This window comes from Oncorhynchus nerka, unplaced genomic scaffold (assembly GCF_034236695.1).
Source record: "Oncorhynchus nerka isolate Pitt River unplaced genomic scaffold, Oner_Uvic_2.0 unplaced_scaffold_2835, whole genome shotgun sequence".
Classification (NCBI taxonomy): Eukaryota; Metazoa; Chordata; class Actinopteri; order Salmoniformes; family Salmonidae; genus Oncorhynchus; species Oncorhynchus nerka.
In genome coordinates this window covers 1-23,924 of record NW_027038464.1, presented here as the reverse complement: position 1 = coordinate 23,924, position 23,924 = coordinate 1, and the positions used below count along the sequence as shown (strand labels likewise).

The 23,924-nt window shown below is 47.3% G+C and overlaps 1 protein-coding gene across 1 annotated transcript; it reads right to left on the bottom strand.

Annotated features, from left to right (window-relative positions):
• Positions 1–5,152: 5,152 nt before the first annotated feature.
• On the bottom strand, positions 5,153–22,344 carry LOC135566968 (tubulin monoglutamylase TTLL4-like). The gene is made up of 7 exons (XM_065014513.1): positions 22,221–22,344; positions 18,542–18,632; positions 16,104–16,200; positions 14,634–14,844; positions 10,159–10,226; positions 6,934–6,995; positions 5,153–6,308 (listed from the first exon to the last, which is right to left on the bottom strand). Exons 1-7 carry the CDS (start codon positions 22,342–22,344, stop codon positions 6,158–6,160), a joined length of 804 nt encoding a protein of 267 aa, XP_064870585.1. The 3' UTR covers positions 5,153–6,157.
• Positions 22,345–23,924: the final 1,580 nt, after the last annotated feature.

Below are 23,924 nucleotides of genomic sequence, written 5' to 3'. Positions count from 1 at the left end.
CAGAGACTCCTGTCTGTATCAGAAGGCCAGGGGTAGGGTAGGGTCAGTCAGGAGACTGCTGTCTGTATTAGAAGGCCAGGGGGTAGGGTAGGGTCAGTCAGGAGACTCCTGTCTGTATCAGAAGGCCTGGGGTAGAGTAGGGTCAGTCAGGAGACTCCTGTCTGTATCAGAAGGCCAGGGGTAGGGTCAGCCATGAGACTCCTGTCTGTATCAGAAGGCCAGGGGTAGGGTAGGGTCAGTCAGGAGACTCCTGTCTGTATCAGAAGGCCTGGGGGTAGAGTAGGGTCAGTCAGAGACTCCTGTCTGTATCAGAAGGCCAGGGTAGGGTCAGCCATGAGACTCATGTCTGTATCAGAAGGCCAGGGGGTAGGGTCAGTCAGGAGACTCCTGTCTGTATCAGAAGGCCAGGGGGTAGGGTCAGTCAAGAGACTCCTGTCTGTATCAGAAGACCAGGGGGTAGGGTAGGGTCAGTCAGGAGACTCCTATCTGTATCAGAAGACCAGGGGTAGGGTAGGGTCAGTCAGGAGACTCCTGTCTGTATCAGAAGGCCAGGGGGTAGGGTCAGTCAGAGGCTCCTGTCTGTATCAGAAGACCAGGGGTAGGGTAGGGTCAGTCAGAGACTCCTGTCTGTATCAGAAGGCCAGGGGTAGGGTCAGCCAGAGACTCCTGTCTGTATCAGAAGGCCAGGGGGTAGGGTAGGGTCAGCCATGAGACTCCTGTCTGTATCAGAAGGCCAGGGGGTAGGGTCAGCCATGAGACTCATGTCTGTATCAGAAGGCCAGGGGGTAGGGTCAGTCAGGAGACTCCTGTCTGTATCAGAAGGCCAGGGGGTAGGGTCAGTCAGGAGACTCCTGTCTGTATCAGAAGGCCAGGGGGTAGGGTCAGTCAGGAGACTCCTGTCTGTATCAGAAGACCAGGGGGTAGGGTAGGTTCAGTCAGGAGACTCCTGTCTGTATCAGAAGACCAGGGGGTAGGGTCAGTCAGGAGACTCCTGTCTGTATCAGAAGACCAGGGGTAGGGTCAGTCAGAGACTCCTGTCTGTATCAGAAGGCCAGGGGTAGGGTCAGTCAGAAGACTCCTGTCTGTATCAGAAGGCCAGGGGATAGGGTCAGCCAGGAGACTCCTGTCTGTATCAGAAGGCCAGGGGGTAGGGTAGGGTCAGTCAGGAGACTCCTGTCTGTATCAGAAGGCCAGGGGGTAGGGTAGGGTCAGAGACTCCTGTCTGTATCAGAAGGCCAGGGGTAGGGTCAGTCAGGAGACTCCTGTCTGTATCAGAAGACCAGGGGGTAGGGTCAGTCAGGAGACTCCTGTCTGTATCAGAAGACCAGGGGTAGGGTAGGGTCAGTCAGGAGACTCCTGTCTGGCAGACTCCTTGCCACTCACCCATCTACTAAACATTACACCACAGACCAACCTGGGTATTTCTACACTTATTTGTTTCTACTTTATTCCATTCTCACCCACACCAATGTACTGACCCACTGATTCCCGGACTGGATCACCCATTCTCACCCACACCTATGTACTGACCCACTGATTCAATGACTGGGTCACCCATTCTCACCCACACCAATGTACTGACCACTGATTCAATGACTGGGTCACCCATTCTCACCCACACCACTGATTCAATGACTGGGTCACCCATTCTCACCCACACCACTGATTCAATGACTGGGTCACCCATTCTCACCCACACCACTGATTCAATGACTGGGTCACCCATTCTCACCCACACCACTGATTCAATGACTGGGTCACCCATTCTCACCCACACCACTGATTCAATGACTGGGTCACCCATTCTCACCCACACCACTGATTCAATGACTGGGTCACCCATTCTCACCCACACCACTGATTCAATGACTGGGTCACCCATTCTCACCCACACCACTGATTCAATGACTGGGTCACCCATTCTCACCCACACCAATGTACTGACCACTGATTCAATGACTGGGTCACCCATTCTCACCCACACCAATGTACTGACCACTGATTCAATGACTGGGTCACCCATTCTCACCCACACCAATGTACTGACCACTGATTCAATGACTGGGTCACCCATTCTCACCCACACCAATGTACTGACCACTGATTCAATGACTGGGTCACCCATTCTCACCCACACCAATGTACTGACCACTGATTAAATGACTGGGTCACCATCCCAAAGAAGACAGATATTTACATGGTCAGAAACAGAAGGTTTCATGGTCAAAAGAGGAGGACCAGTATTTAAAGAGCCATAATATATATGTACATAGTAGATGGTATAGAGTACAGTATATACAGTGGGGAGAGCAAGTATTTGACACACACTCCATAATATATATATATATTCTCTGCTCAAAATAAATAAAGGGAACACTAAAATAACACATCCTAGATCTGAATGAATTAAATATTCTTATTAAATACTTTTTTCTTTACATAGTTGAATGTGCTGACAACAAAATCACACAAAAATTATCAATGGAAATCAAATTTATCAACCTATGGAGGTCTGGATTTGGAGTCACACTCAAAATTAAAGTGGAAAATCACACTACAGGCTGATCCAACTTTGATGTAATGTCCTTAAAACAAGTCCAAATGAGGCTCAGTAGTGTGTGTGGCCTCCACGTGCCTGTATGACCTCCCTACAACGCCTGGGCATGCTCCTGATGAGGTGGCGGATGGTCTCCTGAGGGATCTCCTCCCAGACCTGGACTAAAGCATCCACCAACTCCTGGACAGTCTGTTGGTGGATGGAGCGAGACATGATGTCCAAGATGTGCTCAATTGGATTCAGGTCTGGGGAACGGGCGGGCCAGTCCATAGCATCAATTCCCTTCCTCTTGCAGAAACTGCTGACACACTCCAGCCACATGAGGTCTAGCATTGTCTTGCATTAGGAGGAACCCAGGGCCAACCGCACCAGCATATGGTCTCACAAGGGGTCTGAGGATCTCATCTCGGTACCTAATGGCAGTCAGGCTACCTCTGGCGAGCACATGGAGGGCTGGGCAGCCCCCCAAAGAAATGCCACCCCACACCATGACTGACCCACCGCCAAACCGGTCATGCTGGAGGATGTTGCAGGCAGCAGAACGTTCTCCACGGCGTCTCCAGACTCTGTCACGTCTGTCACATGTGCTCAGTGTGAACCTGCTTTCATCTGTGAAGAGCACAGGGCGACAGTGGTGAATTTGCCAATCTTGGTGTTCTCTGGCAAATGCCAAACGCCCTGCACGGTGTTGGGCTGTAAGCACAACCCCCACCTGTGGACGTCGGGCCCTCATACTACCCTCATGGAGTCTGTTTCTGACCGTTTGAGCAGACACATGCACATTTGTGGCCTGCTGGAGGTCAATTTGCAGGGCTCTGGCAGTGCTCCTCCTTGCACAAAGGCAGAGGTAGCGGTCCTGCTGCTGGGTTGTTGCCCTCCTACGGCCTCCTCCACATCTCCTGATGTACTGGCCTGTCTCCTGGTAGCACCTCCATGCTCTGGACACCACGCTGACAGACACAGCAAACCTTCTTCCCACAGCTCGCATTGATGTGCCATCCTGGATGAGCTGCACTACCTGAGCCCCTGGGTTGTAGACTCTGTCTCATGCTACCACTAGAGTGAAAGCACCGCCAGCATTCAAAAGTGACCAAAACATCAGCCAGGAAGCATAGGAACTGAGAAGTGGTCTGTGGTCCCCACCTGCAGAACCACTCCTTTATTGGGGGATGTCTTGCTAATTGCCTATAATTTCCACCTGTTGTCTATTCCATTTGCACAACAGCATGTGAAATGTATTGTCAATCAGTGTTGTTTCCTAAGTGGACAGTTTGATTTCACAGAAGTGTGATTGACTTGGAGTTACATTGTGTTGTTTAAGTGTTCCCTTTATTTCTTTGAGCAGTGTATATACACACACACACACATCACTGGTTGAGTCTCAAAACAGCGCCCCCTGGCAGTCATCTAGTATATATATGTATATATATATATATATATACACACACACAGTGAGGCAAAAAAAGTATTTAGTCAGCCACCAATTGTGCAAGTTCTCCCACTTAAGAAGATGAGAGAGGCCTGTAATGTTCATCATAGGTTCACTTCAACTATGACAGACAAAATGAGAAGGAAAAAACAAACAGAAAAAATCACAGTGTAGGATTTTTAATGAGTTTATTAGCAAATGATGTAACCCTTGGATTCTGCTGAGTCAATGTCTCATGAGACGGTTGAGGGAAAAGAAGTGAATTATTTGAGTCAACCCCCGTTGGCTTGGCAACCCCCGTTGGCTTGGCAACCCCCGTTGGCTTGGCAGCTTGCAGTTCTCAGGAGATGTTGACTTCCCACAACGCTAAACATCTTAAGTATTCGTTTCCCAGGGTGCCCAGGGGCATTCCACACAGCCGCGTGTCAAGCATCCACAGGGGGTCAACTTTGACCTTTTAATAGTTGCTTGGTTGGTAGATTGTCATAAAAATATGTTATGTTCTTTTATCTAAACATTAATCCTTTAAAATGTTGAAAACTACCTGCAATGTAACAACACGTTGAGATTTAAAACGGCAAAACCCTTTCGCACCTCTGCACTTTGTATACCAGGGTTGGCTGGCCTTCTCTAGTCACTCGTAGGCTCAGGCACGGGAATACTTTTATTTACAAAGCCATTTTGGGTTTACTACCTTTTATTTGGGCATTTTATGGTTCAGAAATGTGGTGGGTACTCTCTTCGTTCGCTGGACTTTATCCTGCTAACTGTTCCAAATGTCCCGAACTGAATTTGGTAAAAGGGCTTTTATGTCCTCTGCACCATCGTCTTGGAACGCCTTACAAAATACTTTTAAACTGGAAGAACTTGTCCCGATTGGTGTTTTTAAATCACTGATGAAGGATTTTGAGGCCGATTCCCTGACCTGTCAATGTTTTTAATTTGCTGTTTTATACTCTTGTGAATTCTATGGTTTTTACCAGATTACTTGTAGTATTTCATGTTGTCTGTCTAGTGTTTTTGTAATGACTTGGTGCTGCCTATCTTGGCCAGGACGCTCTTGAAAAAGAGATGTTAATCTCAGCGAGCCCTTCCTGGTTAAGTAAAAAGGTCAAAAATAAATAAATCCCTTTGAATTATATTTAAAAGGAAAAGACTGAAATGAGTCATTCTTCAAATATCAGTTTTAATGTATGAACCTGAGCAGTTATTTCCCTAATCTGGGACTGATAGAACAACTGTTAATTCAATTATTTATTCATAACAATTATTGTTACAACTTCAAATTGTAAAAATTGTGAAGCATATGTAAAATGACCAGCCAAATAAATGCAGATATATTTACCCATCCCATAATAACAAGCCTGAAATGCAGTTATATCTACCCATCCCATAGTAACTAGCCTGAAATGCAGTTATATCTACCCATCCCATAGTAACTAGCCTGAAATGCAGTTATATTTACCCATCCCATAGTAACAAGCCTGAAATGCAGTTATATCTACCCATCCCATAGTAACTAGCCTGAAATGCAGTTATATCTACCCATCCCATAGTAACTAGCCTGAAATGCAGTTATATCTACCCATCCCATAGTAACTAGCCTGAAATGCAGTTATATCTACCCATCCCATAGTAACTAGCCTGAAATGCAGTTATATTTACCCATCCCATAATAACTAGCCTGAAATGCAGTTACCCATCCCATAGTAACAAGCCTGAAATGCAGTTATATCTACCATCCCATAGTAACAAGCCTGAAATGCTAGAAACAAGCATTTCACTGCACCTGCAATAACAAAATTTGTGTACCAATAAATGTTGATTTATATTTGACGTAAACACACCTAGGAGTGGAACCTGATTGGACTGGCTCTAAGTAGGCAGAGCAGCCTTGGATTTTCTCCTCGGTCGATTGGCCAAAGCTGCTGTCTGTCCACCTGGTCCAGAGAAGCCCCACCCCCTTATCCAGGACCAACACTCAGCTGTTTGTCCCTCTCCAGTTCAGACTATGGTAGTGAAAAGAGGAATATGCATCGAGAGAGAGAGAGAGAAAGGTGTTCACGTTGACCCTCCATCACACCTACGGCGTTCACATCCCCTGCCCAAACGCGGGATGTGTTTATGCCTTCTTTAAGAAGTCAACAGCGTTAGGGTGCAGTGAGAGCCGGTTAACCCTCCAACTCCTCATCTCTGGGTGGCACGCTGGCTGTAGACTCGGTGGTCAGGCTGGAGGAGCCCAGGAGGGAGGTGGTGACCTCCTGGGAGAAACAGTACTCCTCCTGGTCTGGCTGGGGCCTGGTTCTGTGACTCACCACCACACTGGAATAGAGGAGGTGGAAACAGAGATTAGAGATCAAAGGGAAACAATTCCAACTGTGGAGAAATGGAGTTATTTTCCCACTGGCGCTGTGAGCCACTAGGTGTGTGTGTGTGTGTGTAGCTACACTATAGAGAAGCTGTGAAGTTAGAGCCACTAGGTGTGTGTGTGTGTGTGTAGCTACACTATAGAGAAGCTGTGAAGTTAGAGCCACTAGGTGTGTGTGTGTGTGTGTGTGTGTAGTTACACTATAGAGAAGCTGTGAAGTTAGAGCCACTAGGTGTGTGTGTGTGTGTGTGTAGTTACACTATAGAGAAGCTGTGAAGTTAGAGCCACTAGGTGTGTGTGTGTGTGTGTGTGTGTGTGTGTGTGTGTGTGTGTAGCTACACTATAGAGAAGCTGTGAAGTTAGAGCCACTAGGTGTGTGTGTGTGTGTGTGTGTGTGTGTGTAGCTACACTATAGAGAAGCTGTGAAGTTAGAGCCACTAGGTGTGTGTGTGTGTGTGTGTGTGTAGCTACACTATAGAGAAGCTGTGAAGTTAGAGCCACTAGGTGTGTGTGTGTGTGTGTGTAGCTACACTATAGAGAAGCTGTGAAGTTAGAGCCACTAGGTGTGTGTCCACTCACCTCGATCTGCTTGGCTCCTGCCTGGGGTGATCAGACCTGGGGTCGTAGGTCGACTTGGACCACTAGAAAATAGATCATAAGGAATAAAGGTTTTGAAGTGTCTGTCCGTCTAGGAGATATAAGCTACATACACAGTGGGGCAAAAAAAGTATTTAGTCAGCCACCAATTGTGCAAGTTCTCCCACTTAAAAAGATGAGAGAGGCCTGTAATTTTCAGAAAAATCCAGAAAATCACATTGTAGGATTTTTAATGAATTTATTTGCAAATGATGGTGGAAAATAAGTATTTGGTCAATAACAAAAGTTTATCTCAATACTTTGTTATATACCCTTTGTTGGCAATGACAGAGGTCAAACGTTTTCTGTAAGTCTTCACAAGGTTTTCACACACTGTTGCTGGTATTTTGGCCCATTCCTCCATGCAGATCTCCTCTAGAGCAGTGATGTTTTGGGGCTGTTGCTGGGCAACACGGACTTTCAATTCCCTCCAAAGACTTTCTATGGGGCAGAGATCTGGAGACTGGCTAGGCCACTACAGGACCTTGAAATGCTTCTTACGAAGCCACTCCTTCGTTGCCCGTGCGGTGTGTTTGGGATCATTGTCATGCTGAAAGACCCAGCCACGTTTCATCTTCAATGCCCTTGCTGATGGAAGGAGGTTTTCACTCAAAATCTCACGATACATGGCCCCGTTCATTCTTTCCTTTACACAGATCAACAGCCCCAAAGTATGATGTTTCAACCCCCATGCTTCACAGTAGGTATGGTGTTCTTTGGATGCAACTCAGCATTCTTTGTCCTCCAAACACAACGAGTTGAGTTTTTACCAAAAAGTTCTATTTTGGTTTCATCTGACCATATGACATTCTCCCAATCTTCTTCTGGATCATCCAAATGCTCTCTAGCAAACTTCAGACGGGCCTGGACATGTACTGGCTTAAGCAGGGGGACACGTCTGGCACTGCAGGATTTGAGTCCCTGGCGGCGTAGTGTGTTACTGACGGTAGGCTTTGTTTCTTTGGTCCCAGCTCTCTGCAGATCATTCACTAGGTCCCCCCCCATGTGGTTCTGGGATTTTTGCTCACCGTTCTTGTGATCATTTTGACCCTACGGGGTGAGATCTTGCATGGAGCCCCAGATCAAGGGAGATTATCAGTGGTCTTGTATGTCTTCCATTTCCTAATAATTGCTCCCACAGTTCATTTCTTCAAACCAAGCTGCTTACCTTACCTACAGATATCTAGGTGGATTGAAACGCAGCCCATGGGGAAATAACAGAGATCTCTAGGTGGATTGAAACGCAGCCCATGGGGAAATAACATCTCTAGGTGGATTGAAACGCAGCCCATGGGGAAATAACAGATATCTAGGTGGATTGAAACGCAGCCCATGGGGAAATAACAGATATCTAGGTGGATTGAAACGCAGCCCATGGGGAAATAACAGAGATTTCTAGGTGGATTGAAACGCAGCCCATGGGGAAATAACAGAGATCTCTAGGTGGATTGAAACGCAGCCCATGGGGAAATAACAGAGATCTCTAGGTGGATTGAAACGCAGCCCATGGGGAAATAACAGAGACCTCTAGGTGGATTGAAACGCAGCCCATGGGGAAATAACAGAGATCTCTAGGTGGATTGAAACGCAGCCCATGGGGAAATAACAGAGATCTCTAGGTGGATTGAAACGCAGCCCATGGGGAAATAACAGAGATCTCTAGGTGGATTGAAACGCAGCCCATGGGGAAATAACAGAGACCTCTAGGTGGATTGAAACGCAGCCCATGGGGAAATAACAGAGATCTCTAGGTGGATTGAAACGCAGCCCATGGGGAAATAACAGAGATCTCTAGGTGGATTGAAACGCAGCCCATGGGGAAATAACATCTCTAGGTGGATTGAAACGCAGCCCATGGGGAAATAACAGAGATCTCTAGGTGGATTGAAACGCAGCCCATGGGGAAATAACAGAGATCTAGGTGGATTGAAACGCAGCCCATGGGGAAATAACATCTCTAGGTGGATTGAAACGCAGCCCATGGGGAAATAACAGAGATCTCTAGGTGGATTGAAACGCAGCCCATGGGGAAATAACAGATATCTAGGTGGATTGAAACGCAGCCCATGGGGAAATAACAGAGATCTCTAGGTGGATTGAAACGCAGCCCATGGGGAAATAACATCTCTAGGTGGATTGAAACGCAGCCCATGGGGAAATAACAGATATCTAGGTGGATTGAAACGCAGCCCATGGGGAAATAACAGACACCTCTAGGTGGATTGAAACGCAGCCCATGGGGAAATAACAGAGATCTCTAGGTGGATTGAAACGCAGCCCATGGGGAAATAACAGAGATCTCTAGGTGGATTGAAACGCAGCCCATGGGGAAATAACATCTCTAGGTGGATTGAAACGCAGCCCATGGGGAAATAACAGATATCTAGGTGGATTGAAACGCAGCCCATGGGGAAATAACAGATATCTAGGTGGATTGAAACGCAGCCCATGGGGAAATAACAGAGATCTCTAGGTGGATTGAAACGCAGCCCATGGGGAAATAACATCTCTAGGTGGATTGAAACGCAGCCCATGGGGAAATAACATCTCTAGGTGGATTGAAACGCAGCCCATGGGGAAATAACATCTCTAGGTGGATTGAAACGCAGCCCATGGGGAAATAACAGACACCTCTAGGTGGATTGAAACGCAGCCCATGGGGAAATAACAGAGATCTCTAGGTGGATTGAAACGCAGCCCATGGGGAAATAACAGAGATCTCTAGGTGGATTGAAACGCAGCCCATGGGGAAATAACATCTCTAGGTGGATTGAAACGCAGCCCATGGGGAAATAACAGATATCTAGGTGGATTGAAACGCAGCCCATGGGGAAATAACAGATATCTAGGTGGATTGAAACGCAGCCCATGGGGAAATAACATCTCTAGGTGGATTGAAACGCAGCCCATGGGGAAATAACATCTCTAGGTGGATTGAAACGCAGCCCATGGGGAAATAACATCTCTAGGTGGATTGAAACGCAGCCCATGGGGAAATAACATCTCTAGGTTAAATTTACAGATTTAGATTATATTACTATGTTACTTAGATAGACTCTTAAGGCTTGCCTTCAACCCGCGACGGATTGAATCGTGGCCTCAGAATGACTGTGTGTAAATGTCATCCACATATAGACACCTAGCTAAACAGCCAGAGACAACACTCACTAGATGTGCAGGGTCGGTGGTTCCTAGATGGACTCCTCTCTGACACAGACTCCTCAGCACACAGACTCCTACAAACAAACAAGACAATGGTAATGAGTAGTGGGCCCCCCCTAGTGGCTGCATATGGAAGTGCATTAAGCATTCAGCCATACTGTCAACTTGCTTTAGACCAGTTCACATCCTAAATGGAACCTATTCCCTCTATAGTGCACTGGCCTTGACCAGAAACCTATGGCCCTCTATAGTGCACTGGCCTTGACCAGGAACCTATTCCCTCTATAGTGCACTGCCCTTGACCAGGAACCTATTCCCTCTATAGTGCACTGCCCTTGACCAGAAACCTATTCCCTCTATAGTGCACTGCCCTTGACCAGAAACCTATTCCCTCTATAGTGCACTGCCCTTGACCAGAAACCTATTCCCTCTATAGTGCACTGCCCTTGACCAGAAACCTATGGCCCTCTATAGTGCACTGGCCTTGACCAGAAACCTATTCCCTCTATAGTGCACTGGCCTTGACCAGGAACCTATTCCCTCTATAGTGCACTGGCCTTGACCAGGAACCTATTCCCTCTATAGTGCACTGGCCTTGACCAGAAACCTATTCCCTCTATAGTGCACTGCCCTTGACCAGAAACCTATTCCCTCTATAGTGCACTGGCCTTGACCAGAAACCTATTCTCCCTATAGTGCACTGGCCTTGACCAGAAACCTATTCCCTCTATAGTGCACTGCCCTTGACCAGAAACCTATTCCCTCTATAGTGCACTGGCCTTGACCAGAAACCTATTCCCCCTATAGTGCACTGGCCTTGACCAGAAACCTATTCCCCCTATAGTGCACTGGCCTTGACCAGAAACCTATTCCCTCTATAGTGCACTGGCCTTGACCAGAAACCTATTCCCCCTATAGTGCACTGGCCTTGACCAGGAACCTATTCCCTCTATAGTGCACTGGCCTTGACCAGAAACCTATTCCCTCTATAGTGCACTGGCCTTGACCAGAAACCTATTCCCTCTATAGTGCACTGGCCTTGACCAGGAACCTATTCCCTCTATAGTGCACTGCCCTTGACCAGAAACCTATGGCCCTCTATAGTGCACTGGCCTTGACCAGAAACCTATGGCCCTCTATAGTGCACTGGCCTTGACCAGAAACCTATGGCCCTCTATAGTGCACTGGCCTTGACCAGGAACCTATTCCCTCTATAGTGCACTGGCCTTGACCAGAAACCTATGGCCCTCTATAGTGCACTGGCCTTGACCAGGAACCTATTCCCTCTATAGTGCACTGCCCTTGACCAGAAACCTATTCCCTCTATAGTGCACTGCCCTTGACCAGAAACCTATTCCCTCTATAGTGCACTGCCCTTGACCAGAAACCTATTCCCTCTATAGTGCACTGCCCTTGACCAGAAACCTATTCCCTCTATAGTGCACTGCCCTTGACCAGAAACCTATGGCCCTCTATAGTGCACTGGCCTTGACCAGGAACCTATTCCCTCTATAGTGCACTGCCCTTGACCAGAAACCTATGGCCCTCTATAGTGCACTGGCCTTGACCAGGAACCTATTCCCTCTATAGTGCACTGCCCTTGACCAGAAACCTATGGCCCTCTATAGTGCACTGGCCTTGACCAGGAACCTATTCCCTCTATAGTGCACTGGCCTTGACCAGGAACCTATTCCCTCTATAGTGCACTGCCCTTGACCAGAAACCTATTCCCTCTATAGTGCACTGGCCTTGACCAGGAACCTATTCCCTCTATAGTGCACTGGCCTTGACCAGGAACCTATTCCCTCTATAGTGCACTGGCCTTGACCAGAAACCTATTCCCTCTATAGTGCACTGGCCTTGACCAGAAACCTATTCCCTCTATAGTGCACTGGCCTTGACCAGAAACCTATTCCCTCTATAGTGCACTGGCCTTGACCAGAAACCTATTCCCTCTATAGTGCACTGGCCTTGACCAGAAACCTATTCCCTCTATAGTGCACTGGCCTTGACCAGAAACCTATTCCCTCTATAGTGCACTGGCCTTGACCAGGAACCTATTCCCTCTATAGTGCACTGGCCTTGACCAGAAACCTATTCCCTCTATAGTGCACTGGCCTTGACCAGGAACCTATTCCCTCTATAGTGCACTGGCCTTGACCAGGAACCTATTCCCTCTATAGTGCACTGGCCTTGACCAGGAACCTATTCCCTCTATAGTGCACTGGCCTTGACCAGAAACCTATTCCCTCTATAGTGCACTGCCCTTGACCAGAAACCTATGGCCCTCCTCTAAAGTAGTGCAGAGGAAAATGGGTGTCATTTAAGACATAGAAAGTACCATCGCTCTTGTACAGACAGACAGACGACCGAGGGACAGACAGAGACCGAGGGACAGAGAAACAGACAGAGAAACAGACAGAGAAACAGAGACACAGAGAAACAGAGGCACAGAGAGAAACAGAGAAACAGAGAAACAGAGAGAAACAGAGAAACAGAGAAACAGAGAAAAAGAGACACAGAGAAACAGAGAAACAGAGACACAGAGAAACAGAGACAAAGAGAAACAGAGAAACAGACAGAGAAACAGAGACACAGACAGAGAAACAGACAGAGAAACAGAGAAACAGAGAAACAGACAGAGAAACAGAGAGAAACAGAGAAACAGACAGAGAAACAGACAGAGAAACAGACAGAGAAACAGACAGAGAAACAGACAGAGAAACAGACAGAGAAACAGACAGAGAAACAGACAGAGAAACAGACAGAGAAACAGAGAGAGAAACAGAGAGAGAAACAGAGAGAGAAACAGAGAGAGAAACAGAGAGAGAAACAGAGAGAGAAACAGAGAGAGAAACAGACAGAGAAACAGAGAAACAGACAGAGAAACAGAGAAACAGACAGAGAAACAGACAGAGAAAGAGAAAGAGAGAGAGAGAGAGAGAGAAACAGACAGAGAAACAGACAGAAACAGAGAAACAGAAACAGAGAAACAGAGAGAAACAGACAGAGAAACAGACAGAAACAGAGAAACAGAAACAGAGAAACAGAAACAGAGAAACAGACAGAGAAACAGACAGAGAAACAGACAGAGAAACAGACAGAGAAACAGACAGAGAAACAGACAGAGAAACAGACAGAGAAACAGAGAGAGAAACAGAGAGAGAAACAGAGAGAGAAACAGAGAGAGAAACAGACAGAGAAACAGACAGAGAAACAGAGAAACAGACAGAGAAACAGAGAAACAGACAGAGAAACAGAGAAACAGACAGAGAAACAGAGAAACAGACAGAGAAACAGACAGAGAAAGAGAAAGAGAGAGAGAAACAGAGAAACAGACAGAGAAACAGAGAAACAGAGAGAAACAGACAGAGAAACAGACAGAGAAACAGACAGAAACAGAGAGAGAAACAGAAACAGAGAAACAGACAGAGAAACAGACAGAGAAACAGACAGAGAAACAGACAGAGAAACAGACAGAGAAACAGACAGAGAAACAGACAGAGAAACAGAGAGAGAAACAGAGAGAGAAACAGAGAGAGAAACAGAGAAACAGAGAGAGAAACAGAGAAACAGACAGAGAAACAGAGAAACAGAGAGAGAAACAGACAGAGAAACAGAGAAACAGAGAGAGAAACAGAAACAGAGAGAGAAACAGAGAGAGAAACAGAAACAGAGAGAGAAACAGAGAAACAGAGAGAGAAACAGAGAAACAGAGAGAGAAACAGACAGAGAAACAGAGAGAGAAACAGAGAAACAGACAGAGAAACAGAGAAACAGAGAGAGAAACAGACAGAGAAACAGAGAAACAGAGAGAGAAACAGAAACAGAGAGAGAAACAGAGAGAGAAACAGAAACAGACAGAAACAGACAGAGAAACAGACAGAGAAACAGACAGAGAAACAGACAGAGAAACAGACAGAGAAACAGACAGAGAAACAGAGAAACAGAGAGAGAAACAGAGAAACAGAGAGAGAAACAGACAGAGAAACAGAGAGAGAAACAGAGAAACAGACAGAGAAACAGAGAAACAGAGAGAGAAACAGACAGAGAAACAGAGAAACAGAGAGAGAAACAGAAACAGAGAGAGAAACAGAGAGAGAAACAGAAACAGACAGAAACAGACAGAGAAACAGAAACAGACAGAAACAGACAGAGAAACAGACAGAGAAACAGACAGAGAAACAGACAGAGAAACAGACAGAGAAACAGACAGAGAAACAGACAGAGAAACAGAGAGAGAAACAGAGAAACAGACAGAGAAACAGAGAGAGAAACAGAGAAACAGAGAAACAGAGAGAGAAACAGAAACAGAGAGAGAAACAGAGAAACAGACAGAGAAACAGAGAGAGAAACAGAGAAACAGAGAAACAGACAGAGAAACAGAGAAACAGAGAGAGAAACAGAGAAACAGACAGAGAAACAGAGAAACACAGACAGAAACAGACAGAGAAACAGAGAAACACAGACAAGAGACCTACCTTCTCTCCTGTTATGTCCGTACTTCGTCTCCCACTGGTTGAGCAGGATGTTGAGGTAGCGTGGTTGTTTGAAGAAGCGCAGGTATCGTGAGGAGCAGTGTGAGGGAAACACTCGTTCAAACTCTCCCTTCCTGCTCAGCTCGTCCTCAGTCTCAGCCAGGACTCGTACGTCCTCTGGAGTCAGAACGTCCAGGACGGAGGACAAGAAGTCCTACAGAGACAGAGGGGGTTGGTTATACTTTATACTACAGATTGATTTCACAGGCAGGTACATCAATATGGTGTTATAAAGCTGATGTGTCTCACTCCCATCCTAACTGTACAATACGGAGGTTCTGACTGAGAAAGAAACAGTGGGACGACCCTCCCAAGATGGACTCTTCAGAGATGGACTCTTCAGAGATGGAGATGACGCCAGAGTTAACAAATTGTGACGTTTCATCACTGACCTTGAACCGTTTCGACGAAAAGATTTTAAACTCATCAATGTGGATAATAATGTAGCTAGTTTGACCATATTGTCAACGTTAAGCAAACTAATTCACTTTATTTTTTAGCAATGTTAGCTAGCTCATCTATCTAGCTAAAACCTTACTGGTTGGAGAATTATTCAGACTTTAAAAGCACTTGAGGCCTCCCGAGTGTCGCAACGGTCTAAGGCACTGCATCGCAGTGCTAGCTGTGTCACGAGAGATTCTGGGTTCGAGTCCAGGCTCTGTCACAGCCAGACCCGTAGACCCATGAGACGGCGCACAATTAGCCCAGCATCGTCCCGGTTAGGGTTTGGCCCAGCGTCATCAGGGTTAGGGGAGGGTTTGGCCCAGCATCGTCCCGGTTAGGGAGGGTTTTGCCCAGCATCGTCCCGGTTAGGGAGGGTTTGACCCAGCATCGTCCCGGTTAGGGAGGGTTTGGCCCAGCATCGTCCGGTTAGGGAGGGTTTGGCCCAGCATCGTCCCGGTTAGGGGAGGGTTTGGCCCAGCATCGTCCCGGTTAGGGGAGGGTTTGGCCCAGCATCGTCCCGGTTAGGGGAGGGTTTGGCCCAGCATCGTCCCGGTTAGGGGAGGGTTTGGTCAGCAGGGATGTTCTTCTCCCATCGCGTTCTAGCGACTCCTGGGCGCAGGGCACGCTGACACGGTCGCCAGGGGTACGGTGTTTCCTCCGACACATTGGTGCGACTGGCTTCCGGGGTTAAGAGGGCATTGTGTCAAGAAGCAGTGCGGCTTGGCTGGATTGTGTTTCAGAGGACGCACGGCTCTCAACCTTCGCCTCCCGAGTCCGTACGGGAGTTTCAGCGATGGGCCAAGACTAAATACCAACTGGATATCACGAAATTGGGAAGAAAAATTGTATAAAAATAATAATAATAAAAACAAATCGGGATTTGAACACAATCATGGCGGGACTTACGACTTCCTGTCTGGGAAACTTCCCAGTAGTTCCTTGGCTCTTCAGACGGCTGCATGACTGTACCTGATCTGCGAAGCGCTGGCTCAGGTAGAAGGCCCGCTTGACTTTCTCATCAGTTGAAATCTCAGGTCTGGATCTCTCCCGTGTCCCTCCACACAGACTACACAGCAGAATTTAACCCGTTATGACCGATACATACAGCAACAAGGCATCAATGAACAACTCTGAAATGACTTTTGTTCACGGATGACGTTGATTTGAGCCCAGAGTGTGAAAGAGACAGACCCTGCCGGCCCCAATTCACTCCTTCGCCCTCAAACCCTTCAATGTTTGTACGTCTGTCAAATTAAAGAAAAAGGTGAAAAGCTCAATCATTATACTGTCTATACCAATCCAGACCCTTCAGATTACACTGTCTATACCAATCCAGACCCTTCAGATTACACTGTCTATACCAATCCAGACCCTTCAGATTACACTGTCTAATCCAGACCATTCAGATTACACTGTCTATACCAATCCAGACCCTTCAGATTACACTGTCTAATCCAGACCCTTCAGATTACACTGTCTATACCAATCCAGACCCTTCAGATTACACTGTCTAATCCAGACCCTTCAGATTACACTGTCTAATCCAGACCATTCAGATTACACTGTCTAATACAGACCCTTCAGATTACACTGTCTATACCAATCCAGACCATTCAGATTACACTGTCTAATCCAGACCCTTCAGATTATACTGTCTATACCAATCCAGACCCTTCAGATTACACTGTCTAATACAGACCCTTCAGATTACACTGTCTATACCAATCCAGACCATTCAGATTACACTGTCTAATCCAGACCATTCAGATTACACTGTCTAATCCAGACCATTCAGATTACACTGTCTATACCAATCCAGACCATTCAGATTACACTGTCTATACCAATCCAGACCCTTCAGATTACACTGTCTATACCAATCCAGACCCTTCAGATTACACTGTCTAATCCAGACCATTCAGATTACACTGTCTATACCAATCCAGACCATTCAGATTACACTGTCTAATCCAGACCATTCAGATTACACTGTCTATACCAATCCAGACCATTCAGATTACACTGTCTAATCCAGACCATTCAGATTACACTGTCTATACCAATCCAGACCCTTCAGATTACACTGTCTATACCAATCCAGACCCTTCAGATTACACTGTCTATACCAATCCAGACCCTTCAGATTACACTGTCTAATCCAGACCATTCAGATTACACTGTCTAATCCAGACCATTCAGATTACACTGTCTAATCCAGACCATTCAGATTACACTGTCTATACCAATCCAGACCCTTCAGATTACACTGTCTATACCAATCCAGACCCTTCAGATTACACTGTCTATACCAATCCAGACCCTTCAGATTACACTGTCTAATCCAGACCCTTCAGATTACACTGTCTATACCAATCCAGACCCTTCAGATTACACTGTCTATACCAATCCAGACCCTTCAGATTATACTGTCTATACCAATCCAGACCCTTCAGATTACACTGTCTATACCAATCCAGACCCTTCAGATTACACTGTCTAATTCAGACCATTCAGATTACACTGTCTATACCAATCCAGACCCTTCAGATTACACTGTCTAATCCAGACCCTTCAGATTACACTGTCTAATCCAGACCATTCAGATTACACTGTCTATACCAATCCAGACCCTTCAGATTACACTGTCTAATCCAGACCCTTCAGATTACACTGTCTAATCCAGACCATTCAGATTACACTGTCTAATCCAGACCATTCAGATTACACTGTCTAATCCAGACCATTCAGATTACACTGTCTAATCCAGACCATTCAGATTACACTGTCTAATCCAGACCCTTCAGATTACACTGTCTAATCCAGACCATTCAGATTACACTGTCTATACCAATCCAGACCCTTCAGATTACACTGTCTAATCCAGACCATTCAGATTACACTGTCTAATCCAGACCATTCAGATTACACTGTCTAATCCAGACCATTCAGATTACACTGTCTATACCAATCCAGACCCTTCAGATTACACTGTCTATACCAATCCAGACCCTTCAGATTTGACATTGAAGGTTTAGGGCCAAGGAGCTAAATGGAACCGGCTTTGGTCTCCGTCTCTCTGAGGACTTTAGTCCAGTGTTTATTAGGGGGTCCTAACACTACACACCTGGGGTGGAATCATTATCCAAAACGCAAACCGTTTGCTCCAAACAGAAAACGTTTCACAACGCAATCGGTTTTCTCCAAACGTTGTGCAACAAAAACTACAGTTTCTATTTGACAAATTCAGTTTCCGTTTGAAGAAAAGCAAACAGATTCCACTAATCAATGGTTTTGACGATGGGTTCATTAGTGTTGCCAGGTGAAAGGTGTCAACATTGAGGTCCCCAGGACCATCAATAAGGAAACACTGTGTAAAAGATATGATGGAAGCCAGCACCCTCTCATACCTGCTGGCAGAGCTGCTGGCGGAGGGAAGCACCTCTTCTCTCTGAGGCAGAAGGAACCCGCCAGGTTCAACACATCTCTGATCATCTGGCCCTTAATGGCCACGTCCAGAGCGGTGCCGGAGTGGAGGCTGTTAGGAGAGAGGAAGGAAGACAGTACTGGCACCGTCGGTGAGAGGCACCGGCCAGGACTATAAATAGTGCTAGTACTTGGGTTGCAAAAATTCCCAAAACGACCTCAGGTTTTTCAGATATACTGTTGGAGGGTTTCTGGATTCAGCAGGAAATAGAATACCTGGTTCAGCAAACATGCGTCTTCTCCAACCCACCCTTAGACAGAGAACACCTGTCTTCTCCAACCCACCCTTAGATAGAGAACACCAGTCTTCTCTAACCCCACCCTTAGATAGAGAACACCAGTCTTCTCCAACCCACCCTTAGACAGAGAACACCAGTCTTCTCCAACCCACCCTTAGACAGAGAACACCTGTCTTCTCCAACCCACCCTTAGATAGAGAACACCTGCCTTCTCCAACCCACCTTTAGACAGAGAACACCTGTCTTCTCCAACACCCCTTAGACAGAGAAAACCAGTCTTCTCCAACCCACCCTTAGATAGAGAACACCAGTCTTCTCCAAACCCACCCTTAGACAGAGAACACCAGTCTTCTCTAACCCACCCTTAGACAGAGAACACCCGTCTTCTCCAACCCACCCTTAGACAGAGAACACCAGTCTTCTCCAACCCACCCTTAGACAGCGAACACCAGTCTTCTCTAACCCACCCTTAGACAGAGAACACCAGTCTTCTCCAACCTACCCTTAGACAGAGAACACCAGTCTTCTCCAACCTACCCTTAGACAGAGAACACCAGTCTTCTCTAACCCACCCTTAGACAGAGAACACCAGTCTTCTCCAACCCCACCCTTAGACAGAGAACACCTGTCTTCTCCAACCCACCCTTAGACAGAGAACACCAGTCTTCTCCAACCCACCCTTACACAGAGAACACCCGTCTTCTGCTCTGTTCTCTAACCCACCATTAAACGGAGAACACCAGTCTTCTCCAACCCACCCTTAGACAGAGAACACCAGTCTTCTCTAACCCACCCTTAGACAGAGAACACCAGTCTTCTCCAACCCACCCTTAGACAGAGAACACCAGTCTTCTCCAACCCACCCTCAGACAGAGAACACCAGTCTTCTCCAACCCACCCTTAGACAGAGAACACCAGTCTTCTCCAACACCACCCTTAAACAGAGAACACCAGTCTTCTCCAACCCACCCTTAGACAGAGAACACCAGTCTTCTCCAACCCACCCTTAGACAGAGAACACCAGTCTTCTCTAACCCACCCTTAGACAGAGAACACCTGTCTTCTCCAACCCACCATTAAACAGAGAACACCAGTCTTCTGCTCTGTTCTCTAACCCACCCTTAGACAGAGAACACCTGTGTTCTCCAACCCACCCTTAGACAGAGAACACCTGTCTTCTCTAACCCACCCTTAGACAGAGAACACCTGTCTTCTCCAACCCACCATTAAACAGAGAACACCAGTCTTCTGCTCTGTTCTCTAACCCACCCTTAGACAGAGAACACCTGTGTTCTCCAACCCACCCTTAGACAGAGAACACCTGTCTTCTCCAACACCCCTTAGACAGAGAAAACCAGTCTTCTCCAACCCACCCTTAGATAGAGAACACCAGTCTTCTCCAAACCCACCCTTAGACAGAGAACACCAGTCTTCTCTAACCCACCCTTAGACAGAGAACACCCGTCTTCTCCAACCCACCCTTAGACAGAGAACACCAGTCTTCTCCAACCCACCCTTAGACAGCGAACACCAGTCTTCTCTAACCCACCCTTAGACAGAGAACACCAGTCTTCTCCAACCCCACCCTTAGACAGAGAACACCAGTCTTCTCCAACCCACCCTTAGACAGAGAACACCAGTCTTCTCCAACCTACCCTTAGACAGAGAACACCAGTCTTCTCCAACCTACCCTTAGACAGAGAACACCAGTCTTCTCTAACCCACCCTTAGACAGAGAACACCAGTCTTCTCCAACCCCACCCTTAGACAGAGAACACCTGTCTTCTCCAACCCACCCTTAGACAGAGAACACCAGTCTTCTCCAACCCACCCTTACACAGAGAACACCCGTCTTCTGCTCTGTTCTCTAACCCACCATTAAACGGAGAACACCAGTCTTCTCCAACCCACCCTTAGACAGAGAACACCAGTCTTCTCTAACCCACCCTTAGACAGAGAACACCAGTCTTCTCCAACCACCCTTAGACAGAGAACACCAGTCTTCCTCCAACCCACCCTCAGACAGAGAACACCAGTCTTCTCCAACCCACCATAGACAGAGAACACCAGTCTTCTCCACACCACCCATTAAACAGAGAACACCAGTCTTTCTCCAACCCACCCTTAGACAGAGACACCAGTCTTCTCCAACCCACCCTTAGACAGAGAACACCAGTCTTCTCTAACCCACCCTTAGACAGAGAACACCTGTCTTCTCCAACCCACCATTAAACAGAGAACACCAGTCTTCTGCTCTGTTCTCTAACCCACCCTTAGACAGAGAACACCTGTGTTCTCCAACCCACCCTTAGACAGAGAACACCTGTCTTCTCCAACCCCATCCTTAGACAGAGAACACCTGTCTTCTCCAACCCACCCTTAAACAGAGAACACCAGTCTTCTCCAACCCACCATTAGACAGAGAACACCAGTCTTCTGCTCTGTTCTCTAACCCACCCTTAGACAGAGAACACCTGTCTTCTGCTCTGTTCTCCAACCCCACCCTTAGTCAGAGAACACCAGTCTTCTCCAACCCACCCTTAGACAGAGAACACCTGTCTTCTCCAACCCCACCCTCAGACAGAGAACACCAGTCTTCTCCAACCCACCCTTAGACAGAGAACACCAGTCTTCTCCAACCCCACCCTTAAACAGAGAACACGCGTCTTCTCCAACCCACCCTTAAACAGAGAACACCAGTCTTCTCCAACCCACCATTAGACAGAGAACACCAGTCTTCTCCAACCCCACCCTCAGACAGAGAACACCTGTCTTCTCCAACCCCACCCTCAGACAGAGAACACCAGTCTTCTCCAACCCCACCCTTAGACAGAGAACACCAGTCTTCTCCAACCCCACCCTTAGACAGAAAACACCTGTCTTCTCTAACCCACCCTTAGACAGAGAACACCTGTCTTCTCTAACCCACCCTTAGACAGAGAACACCTGTCTTCTCCAACCCCACCCTTAGACAGAGAACACCAGTCTTCTCCAACCCCACCCTTAGACAGAAAACACCTGTCTTCTCTAACCCACCCTTAGACAGAGAACACCTGTCTTCTCCAACCCCACCCTTAGACAGAGAACACCAGTCTTCTGCTCTGTTATCCATGGATGGAGAGCACGTTGCGGGGTCAAGGACCCAACGATATGGGACTGAATGTCTTTAGGATATAAACCCAGCAGCAATCCAGTTCCCAGATCAAATCCCCCCAATATTTTTCAGGCACCTGGCTTGAGATTTGAACCAAGTACCTTCGGTACAGGTCCAACTCCTTAGCACCCTAGGCTACCTAGCAACAAGGAGGACTCTTCCAACCAGGCAGAACGTCTGGTCTGTACTGAAGGATGTACTGTTTGTTACCTTGGTGAGATGTTGACCTCAGAACCCATGCTGCTTGGAGGTTCTCATCCAGCATGATGTCAAAACCAAACAGCTCGTGACAGCTGTAGGGGGAACGCAGGTGGCTTGACCAGCGTGTTGACATATGTGGTCAGACCTGAAACACAGAGACACAAAACATTAGAAACACGTTATAAAGGCTCATGTGTGGCTCTAACAATCTATAGAGCTATAACTGCCTCGGTCCAGGCCTGATACATAGAGAGAGAACATTATAGAAGACATTATAAGGGCTCATATGCCCTATAACAAGCACCTGCATGTTTACCAAGACATGCAGAATTCACATAAACGCCCAGAGGAGAACGACTGCCCCCTCTCATTAAAACCCTGGAATATCAAAGCTGACTGCGGTACTGCAGGCATTGTTTGCAGAAGAACAGGATCCCCATTATAGTGAATGAGAAAATTGCAATATTTTGTGTAAAACCTTTTTGTGTGGGGGGCAATCATGGTAGAGAAAATAAAACCCCTGCCCAGACCCCCTGCTGCAGAGCCCCTGTCCAGACCCCCTGTCCAGACCCCCTGCTGCAGAGCCCCTGCTGCAGACCCCCTGCCCAGACCCCCTGCCCAGACCCCTGTCCAGACCCCTGCTGCAGAGCCCCTGCTGCAGAGCCCCTGTCCAGACCCCCTGCTACAGACCCCCTTCCCCAAACCCCCGTCCAGACCACCTTCCCAGACCCCCGTCCAGACCCCTTCCCAGACCCCCTTCTGAACCCCGCTTGTGGTCCCCTGCAGCAGACCCCTTCCCCAGACCCCACCAGCATGCTACCCCCTGTCCAGACCCCTGTCCCAGACCCCCTGCTGCATACCGGGCAGCATTGATGTGAGATCACGTTTAGATTGCGTGAGATCACTTTGAGAACAAATTGTTTTTGGAAGAGCTGACAGGTGTATACAAATCGAGCACACAGCCATGCAGTCTCCATAGACAAACATTGTCAGTAGAATGGCCTTACTGAAGAGCTCGATGACTTTCAACGTGGCACTGTCATAGGATGAAACCTTTTCAACAAGTCAGTTTGTCAAATTCCTGCCCTGCTAGAGCTGCCCCGGTCAACTATAAGGGCTGTTATTGTGAAGTGGAAACGTCTGGGAGCAACAACGGCTCAGCCGCGAAGTGGTAGGCCACACAAGCTCACAGAACGGGACCGCGGAGTGCTGAAGCGCGTAAAAATCATCTGTCCTTGGTTTCAACACTCACCAACGAATTCCAAACATCAACTGTACATCAGGAGCTTCATGAAATGGGTTTCCATGGCCGAGCAGCTGCACACAAGCCTAAGATCACCATGCACAAAGCCAAGCGTTGGCTGGAGTGGTGTAAAGCTCGCCGCTATTGGACTCTGGAGTGGTGTAAAGCTCGCCGCTATTGGACTCTGGAGCAGTGGAAACCTGTTCTCTGGAGTAGTGGAAACGTGTTCTCTGGAGCAGTGTTCTCTGGAGCAGTGGAAACCTGTTCTCTGGAGCAGTGGAAACCTGTTCTCTGGAGCAGTGTTCTCTGGAGCAGTGGAAACCTGTTCTCTGGAGTAGTGTTCTCTGCAGCAGTAGAAACCTGTTCTCTGGAGCAGTGGAAACCTGTTCTCTGGAGCAGTAGAAACCTGTTCTCTGGAGCAGTGGAAACCTGTTCTCTGGAGCAGTGGAAACCTGTTCTCTGGAGCAGTG